Source organism: Melozone crissalis, unplaced genomic scaffold, assembly GCF_028551555.1.
Source record: "Melozone crissalis strain CALT ecotype California unplaced genomic scaffold, PUWL_Pcris_2 ptg000013l_1, whole genome shotgun sequence".
Lineage (NCBI taxonomy): Eukaryota > Metazoa > Chordata > Aves > Passeriformes > Passerellidae > Melozone > Melozone crissalis.
Window position 1 is genome coordinate 4,776,736 of NW_026535791.1, and position 16,683 is coordinate 4,793,418.

The following is a 16,683-nucleotide window of genomic DNA, read 5'->3' on the forward strand; positions in this document are numbered from 1 at the left end:
ATTGATTTTCTGTAAGACCATCCACAGATGAATTTTGAAACTTCATTCAAATAGTACTTGATTCACAGAAGCACACTGCCAGCAACTTCAACATAATTTCCAGGACATTCCAGGAAAATTCCATGTTCAGTAAAATAAAGAATATATCCCAGAAAGAGATTATAAGCATATTTGGTATTTAAAAACATTTTTTTCTTTCTCTACCATATGACTTTCAATGTAAAAATTGGATATGCTTGTAAAGATGCACATTCTTGTCTTGCAAATTCTAATCCACAGTTCTGGGCTACAGTTTTTCAGTTACAAACACAAACTCTTCAAGAGCAGTAAAGAGAAGTAAGTTTGGGAAGTCATATTGAATTAAAAGTAACCCTGTAGATCAGAAACATAAGTAGACAACCTAAAGAATATATAGTTGCTTAATATATGATGAGTCTAAGGAGAGCAGAGGTCATGGCCTCAAATATAAACAGATGGGTCAAAGAACTGAAATGTTCTAGTCATGAAACTGTGCCAATCTCATGATGAAATACAGACATGTTACCACTGTCTTCCTTATCTGTAGAAAAAAGTCCCAGAAGTTCCAGTCTGCTAAAATAGAGTTTACAGAGGCCAGTGAATTCATATTCATTCTTAATACTAAGGATTTCAGAGAAAGTTGAAAGATGTGCCAGAACTTAGCAAGTGCTCAACTTAGGAACAGCAAAAGGAATGTTTGGTTTGAATTCCGCAACATTACACAGGAAAGTCTTTACCTTGATTTCAGAGATTTGAGACAAAGTCAGCAGTTTCTCAAACTTGTTTCATTCTTCTGGCACTATTTTTAAGGTATGAACACACAGAGTATTTTTGCTATGGGTATGAATGATTTTTAGAAGTTATTTTCCAGATTCAAGAGGCAAATATTGTAGTGAGATGAATAATGAATTGTGTTTCTTCATTACAGTTGTCAGAGCTGCATTTCATGCAAATGGACACTCGAAGTACTGATACAGCCTAAGATATTTTGATGACACTGAAATGATGTGGCCAAAACAAGTTCAACTTCTCCTATACAAAATAACCAGAGATTTTGTGAATTCCATGTATGGAAAAGCTACTACTTTACTGTATCCAAGAAATAATGTAATCTATCTTCCTTCAAGTTTATTCTGAATTCTTTAGACAGCCTCATAACACAAACCTTTCCAACACTTCAGCCCAGCTATCTGTGTGTACTCCACATACCACAAGGAGTTCTACTGACCATGACACAAAGGTGATGATCAGTCCACTTAAATTTTTCCTTCATAAATCCAGTGAACATCATAATTAAAGTAAAAAGACCAAGTTGGGAAATGCAGTTAAGTGGAAGTTCCTTTCTTTTGCAGGGGAATAAGAGAGTTATAACTGATTTCCTACCTTGCACCATCAGCATGGGCTCCTTTCCACCGCCGTGTGCCAGCATCTCCCTACGATAGCGCTCCCCCATTGCCCTGGAGAAATACAGGTGTTAGAGCCATCTGCAAACACAACCTGTCCAGCCTTCACTCAGGTTTGCTTCTAGGATCTCTACAGACCTCACAGACAGAGACCAAATGAAATTTTCTACCCTGAAACAATGGCTGGTGCCACATTAGCTCCTCAAATTCACATTACATTTAAAATCCCATTATGAGGAACTGAACTAGAAAAATTTTATTCATAGGAGTGTGTGTTGGTGTCTATAGAAGTTAATTTGTGAAGAACATTTCAGGCTTCATTGTGCCAAAGGGAAAAGTTGCTCTGTTACTATGTCCTGAACGTTCAGCAAAAGTATAAGACTCTTACAATTTGTGACCTCACAATTTGCTTTCCTAATTTCACAAAGCAAAATGAGTAGGAAAGCTCTACTGAGCTTTGATGTTGGTGACATGAAGCTTGTTTAATACCCACAGTTGCTTTGATTTCAATAGAAAATTACAAGTTATTAGGCATCTATGAATTTCAAGCTCTCTAATTAGATCTAAATAAGGATTTCAGTGTCTCCCAACTGACACACCTGTATTTTAAAACATTGGCACATTTTTTTTGCACCAATGAACATGTCCCAAAGTACATATATACACACACACATGTATATTTGTGTATATATATATATATACACACACATATTTCTGTGGTTATTTTCAGTTTTGTAGTATCTTAAAATCAAGAAAAACACTAAAAACTAATTTGCATCAAAAAAGCCCACCACCTAATTCGTTTCATGTTTTCCAGAAGCAACTAGCATTTCATTCTATTTAACATTTCTGTGTTTTTACCTGTCAAATGGGTTCTGAGCAAAGCACTGTTTCCACACCATAGAGGCAACAGCCCTGGACATGAGGTAGGAGTAGTATTTGGCACCGTAGCCCACAAGGTGACTGAATCTCAGCTGCCAGGCCTGTAAAATGAAAAAGAACCCAAACCCCATGTTATCTTTTAAATTCTTTACGCTGTTCAACATTTCCTTGTGTACGATGGAAGAAATCTGATCCTATTAATGACAAACAAAAAAGAAAAAAAAAAAGAAAAAAAAAGTCACCAGAAATAAATCCCAGAATGAACAATACTTTATCAGAAGAAGCATTTTTCAATCTAAATGGTGTGCATGCAATAGGCTGATCATCAGGATTGAAACTATATATAAACAGGATCAGAAGGGGAGAAAATAAAGCAGTAAAATAAATCACTCATATCTGATAATAGCTGTGTAGTTCTACTGGTCTTGAACAAAGCCCACAGTTACCTTGTTACAAGTAACACAGTATTTTATAATTTTCCATGTGGGTATGTGCAGTATCACATTCAGAAAAGTTCAACTTACAATTTTTGTCAGAAACAAAATGGTAATAGTGATTTGTGTTTAATGCTATAAAAAAATACAGCTTTCCATGTGGCAGCCATCTTAGAAGTACACAAATTCCATCCACATGCAATGCCATAATTCACAGACTTGTCTGCACATTTTAAAATGTGTGTATATACAGCAGACTATAATCCACAATTATATTGCTATTCATTTATGGATTGTTACTTCACATAGTGACTCATTCAAGTGATGATAGATTTTTTTTAATGCTTTTTAGTGTTGACTGTTTTCTTATGTTTTCTTTGCAAAGAAAATCAGAACTATCAGCCTTATCTTCACAGAAATCAAAATACTTTTTTCTTTTTATTTCCCTGACTGCAACAGAATAATTTAAACTGTGACAGACTTCCAAAAGTCATCTGGTCCAACCCTCACTCAAAGCAAAGCCAGCTTTGGAGAGATTTCTCAGGGCCCTGTCTAAAGTCTCCAGGGATGAACATTTCATCACCTCTCCAGTGTGATGTGTTAAGCAAGTGGTTCCAACCTGAAATGCTGTTTCCCAACAGATTGAAATGAGAATGGATGACTGTAGAAAGGAAGGAGTATGAAACTTCCTCTGCCCTTTGGTTCTGAGGAAACTTCAAAGAGAAAACAAGTGCCCTACCTTCTTTGCCTTCCTATCCAAAGTCAAAACTCTTATCATTTTTGTGATATGTCTGTTGTCAAGATTTTTGCAGGTACTATAAAAAACAGAGTTTCAAAGAGGAACTAAAAGATAAACAATAATGTAGCATAACAGATGTTTTAAATTTAAGTCCATGGGTTCTCAAGATACTTGTTCTTATCTACAGTCAATGGCTGAAATTCTGATGAAGCCAAATAAAAAAGTGAAAGGACATATGTAATTTTCCAAAATTATTTGTCTTTGTGATTCTTTAGCACACTGTAATTAATAAATTCCTTCTTTTTTACAGCTGAAATAAACTATGCTTCTTTATTCAAGAAATTCCTGATTATTATCTTACTCTCTATTACCCAAAAAGATGTATGTCTATTCTAAAAAAAAAGACCAACTGAAAGGGTGGAAAAAAGTAAGTATTTGGCTTTTATTTAGTCTTTTTTCCTTAAAAGAAAAGAGAACAAACAATGCTTCATAATCTAAATTACTTCCAACAGCTGATGAGAAATAAGTTGCTAGCTACGCGACCTTCTCTGAGCAACAGCTACAAATAAAGTTCTCAAAGTCAGCTGTACCTCAGCCATTCAAAAGCTACTTTTCACAAGATGGTTACTCCACCCTAAGACAGGTGCCCAAAACAAATGGAATTTGCCATGGGTGAGCAATTGATCCTGTACTGGTGACCTACACAACCAAAGTAGGAGTAGCAAGGTTAAATGAGATGAAAAAACGTCTTCAATTTTCCTATGGGTCTTGATGCATGGTGCAAATTCTTTAAAATTATTGACTTTTTTTCTCTTTAAGGTAAAGCACTGTACTGAATCTCACTGTAATGCAAGTGTGTTACAACATCCAGCTCAGACACAGTCTCCCCTTTGCTTTGAAAGGTATTTTGGTTGCCTTTGAAAGGTATTTGGTTTGGTATATGTTTATACTTTATAGCTAGAGTTTTTCTAACTAGTCCCTTAATTACAACCATAATCATTAAACTAAAAGCACATTTTGAAACAGAGCAGGGAGACTACATTTTTAGAAGGCTGAGCAGGAAAACATGTCAGTTTCTTTTATAATAAGTTTTAAAAGTTATGATTAGAAGTTTCTACTCTCTCTCTGGAATGTGAAAAACTTTACTGACGAATTGGTTTCACATACTCAGAAATGGTTTTTAGGCTACAAACAAAAATAATTTCCAGGTGTTTGGCATACTGAAGGATATTTCTACCTCTCCCATCAGAAAGGAATTACTTTGATGATCATATAAGCTGTAACTAAGACAGTATGTCTTACTTGAAACCTCAGAGTATACCGTTTCCTCAAATCTCTTGGCATTTAATGGTCTGCATCTAAACCAGCTCATCTGCACTTCCAGGTTGATCAACTACTCAATTTATTTGGTTTGTTGAAACTCTGTACCACAATTAAGAAAGGAGAAAAGAACAACTTCTCAGCAATCTGTCCAAGACCAAAAGCTTGATTTCAAAGTCTGCACCTAAAATGGCCTCAGTACACTCTGCTCAATTTTGTTTCACTTTGTCTTTGCTAGGCTTTACTAACAAATGTCACATTGTTTCCTTTCATAAGAGAAAAGGAAACTACAGAAAGACCAAGGAATGACACTGCTCATCTCCTTCTCTGCATCTGGGGAGGCTTACAAATATGATGAAGTGGAAATTTCAAAAATTTATTTCAGAACAGAACAGCATCTAAAACAAGAAACAGAAATGGAGGATGAGTCAAACTGAAACTAAGATTGTTTTCCCACTGCAAACAGCAGTAAAGGAAAACCAATAACAAACAGTGCTATTCCCTACTGAAATTTGAAGCCTGTAATTAATTTTTTTTTTAATCAGTACAGATTTTCCCCACTCTAGAGCACGAATAACTCCAGCATGTCATCATTTCCTGTCACTACTTTTGTCCAAGTCCTCACACTAAGTTCCTGATCAGGAACTCCCAATGTTCAATATTACCCAGAAACCATTACATTATTCAAGTACATTTTCTGATTCTATTCTGTCCTAACAATTAACTTTTCAAGACTGGACTTAGCTACCTATAAAAACATATTTAAACATTAAAACCCCATCCTCTACCCTAATTCACAAGAAGCTACCTGCCCACATAAAAAAACTTCTTCCTCTCCTCCTACTTCATACAGAGGAGAGATTATGACCTAGGCAATAACATGTTCAAAAACCACAAGAATATATAGGCTACTGCTCCATTAAGAAGTTCTATGATGAATTAAAAGACACCCCCCATTACTGGGGTGATTATCACAAATAACATTTAAAAATATTTCTCGCAAAAAAGAGAGACATTTTAAAAGATTATCACAAATATTTAAAAATAAATGATTGATCTTGTAGCATAAAACTCCATTTCTCCATGGTAATAAATTCAGCTATAAGATGACTTGATTTCTTGTGTTATTTCCAACAAGGAGATATTTCTTCATTAAAAAAAGAAGACATACCAAACTCTCTTTTGGACAGGGTAAAGGCTAGACATGCAGAACTAGGGCAGTCTCCTTATTAAATGTTATATTTTTGGTAAGCAGCTAGAAAGTTAATGAAGACTCTGGGTAATTGCTTACTTCAAAAAGTTCCATGAACCCATTCCAGGAGTTTATAAAACAGTGCAATTTACAGCATAGCCCATGGGTTATGATAATATGCCATCCACAGGTCATGTTAATGCCTGCTTTTTATTCAGCACAACAGACTGCAATAAAGGTGTGTGACTGATCCACTGCTGTTATTAAACAGACTTTTTTCTACCAACATTATCAATCTTTTCTTATAACCATGTCTGAAGCATTTCCAAAATTCCATGTGCAATGGCTTTCCACCCCATCATGTGAATACAAAAATACCTCACTGATACTTTGTATTCTCACACCTTATCAGGAGTGTTTTTAAAGTCCTTGTAGAATACATTCTTAGGGTAAGATTCAGTTCATTTTACTCTAGCTACCTAAACTATATGTGTCTTGCCCAAACCAGTCACATAGACCTCCCTTGTAGTAGAGGACAGAAATATTTATCCTGTTATCTTTTGAGAGGATAGGATAGGATTACTGCTTTAGGAGGAATCTGAATAATTTACTATACCTTACATCTTCAAAAGTTAAGCCCCTTTGTTCATTTTAACAATATGGTAGGATCAGTTAAACCAAACTATTTTAAAGGTTACATTACTTTAGGATTCAATTATTTGAATTTTAAATTTAGAACTGTTAATATTGTCACAAAAATAATCTGATACAAAAATTAATATGTGATGGTAAAAAGACAAAATTGAAAGAAAATCTGTAGGCATCTTAATATATACTAAGCTACCTTTTGCTTGACTGGCTAAACATGGTTCTGGAGGGTTCCACTAATTTAATCATAAAGCAGTTCTACAAAATCCTACTACACCTTCTGAAAAGAAATCCTACAGAAATTCTTGACTATTGCTTGGACTTTTCAAAACATTCTTCCAACAGTTTCTGCTTCAGGTACTTTAAAGTACATTTATGTCCATTTTGCTTTGCATCTCAAGACAAAAAACACAAGTGAGAACCTGAAAAGACTCAATACTAAATTAAGGGAAGTACTCATGTCATTTAAGACTTCTAATTACAAAAAGTGTGCTACAGTAATTACATCAATGAGAAAGTTGTTGAATTGTTTCTGTGAAGAACAGTATTTGATGGAGATGATATCTGGTGCCCTCCCCCTTCTTAATTAAAATTTTATTCTGGCAAGAAACCCAACAAAGTAGCAGCCAACTTATCTCCTTCAGGGGCTACTGGGCGGAGAAGCCCTTGTGTCTGGCACTCAGGTGACACTGTTGCTCCTAGTGCCCTTGAATTTAGCTATCAGCAGGGGTGGATAACTCTGGGAGGTCAAGGGGAAGCTGCAGGCTCTGGTTCCTTGGAGCCAGGAGAGAAGGGCAGTTAGCATGGAAATCAGCACAGGCCATTTCCCTCTGCTGAGGCCGAGGTTTATCAGTACCAGCAGAAATCCAGGACAATGCTGCTCTGCCATGCAGACAAGCACACTTTGGTCAGTGCTTTGAAATGGTTGATGAGTATCAGAGTGCAGAGTTTGCAAACTGTTTGTGCCACCTTTGGAGAAAAGCTGTAGCACTCCCTGACTGCAGAAACAACTCTCTCCATAGGTAAGCAGCAGCTTGCATGGTCAACTTACATTCTGGATTTTTGACCTCAACCCCTCTAAGTTTTACAGAATTACATCATCATTCTTCTGGAGTTTCACAATAATAATTAAATGCAATAAAGAACCACTTTCTTTCCTGAAGTTTCTAATCTTGCTTAGAATAACAGAAAACTAATTTCAAGAAACCTCATCTCATGCTGCATCTCTAACTCGCCTAATATCATTACTCTTCAGTTTTCCAGTGCTCTGCATTTCTGTGTTAGGAATGGAGAGAATACAAAGTAAACCAAACCAGAGACACCGCTGACATTTCAGAAAGTGAGTCAAGCAAGAGATTAAGACTTCAATTTATAACACTTCCGTGTTTTTATTATAAAATGATAAATAAATCTAGCAAGGGAGGAAATGTAAATATTTTTGCAGTTGTTTACACTAAGGAAGAGGAAAGGAATTTAACATTCAATTAACCACTTAGGTGATTCCAGATATGTACCATATGGTCTTTGAATTGCTTAAAGAAAAATATTTCATTTTTACTTATAAACTATTCACGAATTTGAGCTGCTTATAGCAAAATCATTTAGAACTATTTACTCTATACTCTCTTCTCTCCTCCCCTGAAATGGACTGAGGGAAGGAGATGGGGGTCATAATAAAGAATACTGACATCAAAAATCTGTAGGTATGATTTGTATTGCTTCAAATCTTTAAAAGACACAGAGATATGAAAATTGATTCTTTATTGTGTCCTTTAACTGATCTTATTTGGACAAGTTAAGAGACAGTGTTACTTGTAAAAATTACAGCTAGTCTTTGAAGTAAAATATAAGAAATTTGCAAATGTACGATTTTCAAACAAATCTTTCATGTCATACCATGCAATTCTACACAGATATACATACACATGCAATAACCCCCTCTTCAATTATAATTAGTCATTTCTATTTTTGCCTAAGCTTTAAATTCATAAGCCTGAGATACACAGAATCAGGTCACTGTTTCCTTTGCATACAGACTTGCACTGAAGCCCAAATTTTTTACACTACTTTTCCATTTAAACCTAACTTTAAGTATTGACCTATTATTTTAAAATAAACATCATGAACACTGCTTAAAATAAGCCCTTACAAAACCAAGAAATACCTTAAGCAACATGGTAACTGCAAAATGTATTTGCAAGTACAACTTAATCAATTAAAGAATCTGAACCAACACTGGAAGATGAAATCACTACCTGTTTACTGTTTATTTACTATCTTTTACTAGAGTCATTTTAGAAATGGATTGAAGGGATCACAACTCTAATCCTTAATCTGCCACAAGGGCAGTGTGAATTTAAAGAAATTACATTCATCTCATCTCAGCCACCTCCTGTGAAGCAAGGCTGCTAATAGTTCCTCTGTCTTGTTCTTTTCTGGTTTGACTTTTCATAGAAAAGATAGTCCCCCACAGCACTTGAAGAGAATTTCATTTCAGACTCTCTAGGCTGTGTTTATATCACTGTCAAATATAGCTCCAGTAATGCAATCTCAGGGGGGAAAAAGAACATGTGAGCCGTGAAAACAGAATTATATCAAACTAGATGAAGTTATCTGTGCTTTCATATATCCGTAAAATACATCTAAATATATTCAGAATTTTAACAGGACATGTATGCAACTGCTTCTTGCACTGCTTCTTAAAATGGTCTCCCACATGGTAAATATGGCAAATGCTATCACTAAAGTATGTTTGAGTTTCATGAGGCTAACACTTGGAAAAAGAATTTCCTTAAAAGTGCTTCATATCTTATGATATCTGTAAACACTCTACTGCTGTAGATAGTTGTCCAGTGAATAGTGTCATATAACCACTGGAAAACAAATCTTCAGAGTATTTGCTATCAGCATTTTCTTTATCATAAAAGGAACTCAACTCCACAAAGACAGAAACCTAAACAAACCTTGAAAGGTGACTTTAAGAGCTTTTGAAAGTCCCAGCATCTACTTTAATACTGACCTCAGCTGGGCACCAATCTTCTTGAAATGGCTTTACCTATTAATTATTCATAGAACTATCACTTCCCCAGAGTTCACTGTGCACTCCTTTATTAATCTTTTCCTCAGACCCAAACTCTTCAATTTGATTTTACAGTATACTTTTAAAAAGGCTCATATGAAAACTAATCCAGGGACTTGCATTCTGTATAAACAACTTTAGTTTCGAACATGGCAAGGTAAAAAATTACCTTGAAGGGGTTACACAAACTTCAAGGGGTTGAGTAATAACATATGACTTCATCCCTCTTCAAAACTCAAAAAAGTGCAATATGAGCAACATCAGTACCTTTCAAGTAACTGCAGAGGGGAAGCAGAAAAGCCATCCTCTATGAAGGCTCTCTGGCTTTACTATGAAACTTATGTCTCTGTGATTTGCAAGTGGTTTCTCTAAAACTGCCTACAAGAGGTGTGAGACATAATGGGTGTCTGCTTCCCACTTCAACAAATGAGGGAAAAAATTAACAATACTTTAAAAGATTAGATACTACCCATAGTCACACTTGCTATAAATTACATAATTTTTCCTCTCCTACTATTTTCTCATTAATAAGAAACAAATAATCACGGCCTCAATTCCAAATATTTTTTTCATAAAGATTTTCAATACCATTCACGTATGCCCATATAAATTTCTCTTTGCTAGCCCAATACTGGATTTCCTTAACTTTCCTCGCAGTTCCTGTTTCCAATCTGGACAGATTTCTGGTGATGTCCACTTAAAATGTCCCTGTCTGAAACTAAGCCTCCACCTGCTTTGTCAGCATGTTTTCTGTGTGTTGACTCAGCAACAAATCTACAGCTTGGTAGTGCCATTATGACTTGCAAGTGTTAGAAAGCTTATTAGGCATAGAGTCATGCTATCAATTACTTACATCCTGTTTCCAAGATCAAACAATGTCTTAGGGAGAAAGTGGATTTTTCCATCTGAGGCAGTTCTTAACAAAACTGGAGTTATTTTGCTCACTTGACTGTTCTCAAGGTACTTACAAGCTGCTTAATAATTGCTGCAATTACTTGTTGAGTGACAAAATCTGAACAATTAGTCTACAGTTCCCAAGTTGTTCTCCCTTCATAAGAGCAGTTATCATAACACTACTACTTTTTCATGAGTTTGTGAGTGATAATTCCTCCAAGTCACTGACTGTTCTGACAAGCTTAAATATTCTGAAAATCTGACTACATCTAATCTAGTTATTCTATTTTATTTTGTAATCTCACTACTGTTTTAATCCATCTCAAAAACTGCATGTATTACTTACCTAATCAAAATTCACTTATTGTTCAAAAAATGTTGAGGCAGAACAGAATATCACTGCTTTCTCTGATATTTACTGTTGCTCTTTCGCCCACTTTCCTCTTGTTTCTTGAGTAATTATGGAATTCTATTACCTTCTCCACTTGCAAATCTCAACTCAGCATTTCTAGCCTTTTTTATTCTGAATTCTTGCATTCTTTTATTAATTATCTCTAGTCGTACAATGATTTCTACTTTTTATTATCTTAATAAAGTTTTACAGGGCTTGGTCCTTTACTGCCAAATCTTTTTTGCATCAGGATGGTTTGTATCCTTGGTTCAGTCTCTTGGATAACTACATAATGTCTTTTGAATCATCATACTTAGCTATGTTCCAGTTCCAGCAAATATCTGGCAGCCTTCCTCTTTTTGATGCATTGTTTTTAATTATTATTGCTGGGTTTGGTTTCTAAGCTGCTTGAAACTTCCACAGTTTTACTTCTGGTTTGTTAGAACTTATCCTGTATTCTGTTTTTCACACTTTTATTGGCTTTTACTTTTCCAATAACCTCCCTTTCTCAGATAGTCAGTTTTCTCCCACTGAGTTCTTTTTAGCATCTTATTGATTAGCACCATAAATTTTACTCTCTCATCTGCCACCCAGAATTTTTTTTTTAAAGCTCTTTGCCAATAGCACCCACTCTACCTTGTAACTGGTTTTTGACGTTTTCTTTAATCTGGCTTTCAGTTTTCCTTAGGTTCTAAGGTTACATCATAGTTTAGCCTAATAAATCTAAAATGAATTTTGGAAGGTTCTAGACAGAATAAATATGAAGTGAAATTGCAGTTTAAAATTGAATAGGTGGCCACTACTTAGCCTTCCTTACCAATAATTTTAAGATTTATGTTCACCACTTGAGTTAAGTTTTCAGAATTCAAAACCACTTTTACCATCAGAGGTTAAAGGTTATCTCTTATTTACTTTAAGCCAGCTGCCTCATTGCTTGCTCAGTCTGACTATTTATTCCTTTTATATGCATTACTGATATTCACATGAAATTTTATACAAAAACAGTTATATATAACTGCACATTAGTAGTCACTCCAAAAACCTAACAAGAAATCCTAAGACAACAGACGCCACAAGAACACAGATGGCAAATTCTGTAACAAGATACTTCACTCAAACTGCCAGCCAGCCCTCAGTAGGCTGAGGAATAAGCCTGTTAAAACTACACTCTCTTGCACACAGATTTTCTTCAACAACAGAACAGGAGGCTTTGGCTCACGGCAATCATGTGTGATGCAAAAACTATTTTCTCTCTGTAGAGAAGCCAGTTCTGCCTATTGACATCAACTCCTCCTCAGCTGACCAAACACCCATGCCTCTGCATGTTCCCTGTTAATGAAAAACTTGTGTTTTCAGCTCCCATGGCAAGCCACATCTTCCCATAGTGCCTGACAGCCTCCCTGAGCAAGCACTCCAAATGTTAGGTTGCATCTCATCCATTGATTTCCTTTGTCAGGAACATGACAGACACAACCACAGCAAGTTAAGACAAGGACCTAGGTGGAGCCTTCCAAGGTCAGGATCCCTGTCTGGGCAGAGTCCTCCCAGCTGCAGGAAGAAGACAGACTAACAACCACACTGGTGATACACCATTTTCATACACATCTTTGCTCTAGGGTATCTCTCACAATACCTGCCTTGTCTTCTGTTGGCAAACTTGGCTGGCTAACATTTTTGGTCTCAAAGGTGTTTTGGTCTTTCCAAACACTAGTAACCATAGGCCATGCTGCCAAAGAAACTTACACTCTGGGCAAAACTATATAGCCATAATTAAACATGTAACCTGATGCACACTTTAAGGTACCAGTAAAGGTGGTTCTTCTGCAGTAATCTGTATTTTTAATATGTTAAAACAAAAAGGCATATAGCAAATTATTCAGTGTTCCAAAAAATATCAAAGGCGCCCTGCATACCAACATGTTGCCTCCTATCAAAAGTAATTATAATGATGTGTGCAGTTAAATTCCAGCATCTCACCTTGTATTCAAGTACCACACAAGAAATTCAGCTGTTTATGGAAAAAAAGCCTACCAGAAGACCATGTAATTTTGAAAAATGCAAAAGGGACTATTTGACAGTCATCTAAAAAGGAACCCAGATTCCTTGTGCCTCACTCTTCAAAATCATTTTTCCTCACAGTCACAGTCAAACCATCTCCCACCAAAATTCCAGATTAGGAACGGTTACTACAAGGGACAGACAATTAACATATTGAGTCCATAATTTTCTGAAAATAAGAATGAATAACTCAAACTACTTCACAAAGAAAATACAGGTATGATGATCTGGGCAGGTGGTGTTTATTGTACTACTACTTCATTATTGAGAGCTCTTCCTGTAACTGGAGGCTGCAAACTCCACTATCATTGCAGAGTCTGTTTACCCTGTGTGTCATTTTCTTTACAATATTGAACCAAACCCCCAGCAGGAGATAGGAATTATTATGCTTGGCGAAGGACTAGCAATGGCATATCATTAAGTTTTGATAACTGTCTCAAAGGAAAGCACTTTTCAAGTCTGAACTTGGGGAACATGAGTGGACTAAGCAACAGATTATGGGGAGAAACTTTGATCATGTCTCAGATTGATCAAAGGGTCACCCGATACATTTTCAAAAGCCTCTCTGGGCATCCTGGGGACAAACATAGAAAAGACCATGGGAGACACTCTAAAAGCAGACAGCATCATCAACTGCAAGGCAGGCCATAATTAATGAAAACTGACTTCACAAGAGATAAGAAATAAGCTATGATTCGAACAAAAGTTTGGAGCAAAAGCAGAGTACTGAATTCCCCACAGTGCACAGATTTTGACAAAATGTACATTCAGGAAGGAATGGCTGGAAAATATATGGTCATTACTAGTATGTTTATCTTGCTAACCTAAGAATCAAAAAGAAGACTGGCTGCTTTTCAAAGGGATCACAAGGACTCAAGAATCCAGTGAATAGCAAAATTGCTATTCGCTTTCCAAACTCAGGAACACTAATCTCCTCTGGCAACAAAAACTGCCGGACTCTACAAAAACAGGCAGATACATTTCCTTGCCCCCTGCCTGGCAATCATCAGCTTCTGGATTCAGTAACAGAGCAATGAAATCCCAGTGGAACTTCATCCTCCAGGAGCCAGCAGTAAACCCTGTATACTTTTAAACAGATAAGCAATGGCCAGCCAGAAACTGAGATTTGCATTATTCAGACAAACAAAGTCTAGTGGGGTGCTGTTTCTCCATGCTTCCATCTGATTTCCTTTCTGCCTTGCATGTGGCACCAGCTCCCATGCCCATCTGCATCAAAGCAGTCAAATCAAACATGGCTCTGTGCAATGCCTGCTGCCCCAGTGCCTGCAAAATCTGTTTGAATGTATACAGACTTCAACAGGACTTATTTTCTGCTATCTCTGAACAGGGCTTCTTTTGCACTATCCCTCCTACTGTTAGCATGTAACACATGATGCCTAGGTTTACCTTAAACAAGAACAGCCCATAGGTGCAGCAGCAGCTTTTACTTACTAGGTGTAGTCTGTATGCCTCATTTTAAAAGCATTGTAACAAAAAGACATGTGCAAATTGTCCTATTATCTGAGCTGTGCCTGAGAATGACAGAAGACACATGCTGTGCCTCTACTCCAGAAAACAAGTCTGCACAATAAGACTGAAGCCCAACCAAGTACATTCAGAGGATATATACCGTGTTTACATGCCTGTCAAGAGCAGTGAAAGAGAATTATGGTTCATCGGGAAGAGATAATAATGGATGCTTGCAGCCCTGACAGACAATGCTGCTACAGAAAAACCACATTAATGCAGTGAAGATCTTCACTAAGGAAGAAATTCTCTTATCCAACACCACTAACTTAAGACATAGAAGCCTGACTTAACAATACATAATGGAATCTAAAGGTATAGAGAACAGCTAAATTCAAATAATCAAAACACTTTGTTTTCTTTGCCAGCTCTGCAAGTGCCTAGCCAAATAATAGACAAAAAAACCCACCTGGTCCCTACTACTGAATTTCAATGTCTAGCTCTGAAATCAAATGAAAGGAAGAAATATACTCTTCACTTAAAAACTTCAACCCTTACTTCAAGGCTTTTATTTTTTTTATCTGGACTACAAATTAAATATGCGAACGTGTCTCAAGTTTGGAACGAGGAACAGCGAAGGACAGCAAGACAAACTACAGACATTAAATATTCTACAGAGTAATAATGTTATTCTAATACATTGTTTCACAATATTTTACTGAAAATTTAAACTGTGTTACAGTTCTTGACACTAATTTTACATTCAATAAATACAAACATAGACTTTCAGATTATTCAGAAATTCACAGTATATTTTTCTGGGATTAAGTTCCAGGCCAAAACCTGCTGTCCCACTTCGAAACGATCACAGCCTCACAAGAAGATGTTACACTCTTTTGGAGGTGTGAGCAGGGGCAGTACAGTTATGATGAGGGAACAGATCTCCCGACACTGTTCTCAGAGAAGGAAAGACATTTTGCCAAGGAGGAGAGTACATTTCCTGTGAAGCAGCAAAAGCATTTGTGTATTCTGACCACAGTGTCAAACAGTGACTGGGGGGGCCAGGCTCCAGGCAGGAATTCAGCTTCACACAGACCAGGAAATCCCGTGACTGCCGTATACAAACCACATCTTTGGCTGTCACATGATGTACAGAACAAATGCATGTTGTGATGAAGATCAAAATTAGATAGCTCAGTAGAACTCCAGACTTCTTCACTTTCATATCACACATGAAAGCATAAATGACATGACAAAGGTCACAGGAATGCAGTGAGAGGAAGAACACACTTCTGTTTCCTGCTTCACACCTTCTCTCATGCTGACAGCATACACACACCAATTGCACCACAGTGTTTTGCTTGCCTTTTATAAGCAGCCTTTGAAAAGCTCAAATAAACCCTCTTTCCAATATATTGTTTCCAGTGCCTTCTTTATTAAGAAAATAAAGGCAAGGTAATGAAGTTCATCATTAAAAGACTACATTTATACAAAAACATCCCTGCTCTCTGGATAAAGTGAGTGAAAGAAAACTCTTTCAGTATAACAATACAGTAGTAAACACATGAGTGTGCAGGGCAAGGGTCATGGAGAGGAAGGGGCATTATTATGCTATCAAAGAAAAGATGCAGTTTATACAGTTATTCTGTTGCTACTCACTGTATTGGGTACATATGGCAATCCATAAACTTTCTCCTGTGTTTCCTTTAAAATTTCTGTGGTTGACTTTTTTAGAGGGTGTTTACCATGGTAGATTTGGTCCAAGACAGCATAAAAAACCTGAAGAGAGAAAACACATTTGTCTTTGGCACATGTTATTGGCATATGAAAACCAAAAAAGACACAAAGAAAAGAACATGAGAGATGGACTAGGGAGAGGGAATAGTTTAAATATATATGGTTTGGAAATCTTCTATAATTAGCATGACATACTAATGTTATACGAGGAGAGAAACAGATTTTTGGAGTTCATCAACCACCACCATCATGACCTTTCGTAAATCCATGTTTATGTCATTTATCACACTGGGAGCACTAAACTGTCCGCACCTTTTAAAAAAGTTAAGATCTGTCCCTAAGGTCCTCCAGCAATTCCCCTTTTCAATAAAAGCATTTTTAAATTTCTATTTTGAAGTTATTTAAGTGGACACTGCAAAAT

The 16,683-nt window shown here is 36.5% G+C and overlaps 1 protein-coding gene across 2 annotated transcripts in view; it reads right to left on the reverse strand.

The window, feature by feature from the left end:
* MIPEP (mitochondrial intermediate peptidase) overlaps nt 1-16,683 on the reverse strand; it is a 65,517-nt gene that overhangs the window by 5,636 nt on the left and 43,198 nt on the right. For both annotated transcript variants that reach the window (XM_054272081.1, XM_054272082.1), the window contains exons 16-18: nt 16,185-16,304; nt 2,283-2,404; nt 1,402-1,475 (exon numbers count right to left, since the gene is read on the reverse strand). In XM_054272081.1, coding sequence (XP_054128056.1) covers nt 1,402-1,475; nt 2,283-2,404; nt 16,185-16,304 — 316 coding nt within the window. The remainder of the gene's footprint in view (nt 1-1,401; nt 1,476-2,282; nt 2,405-16,184; nt 16,305-16,683) is intronic.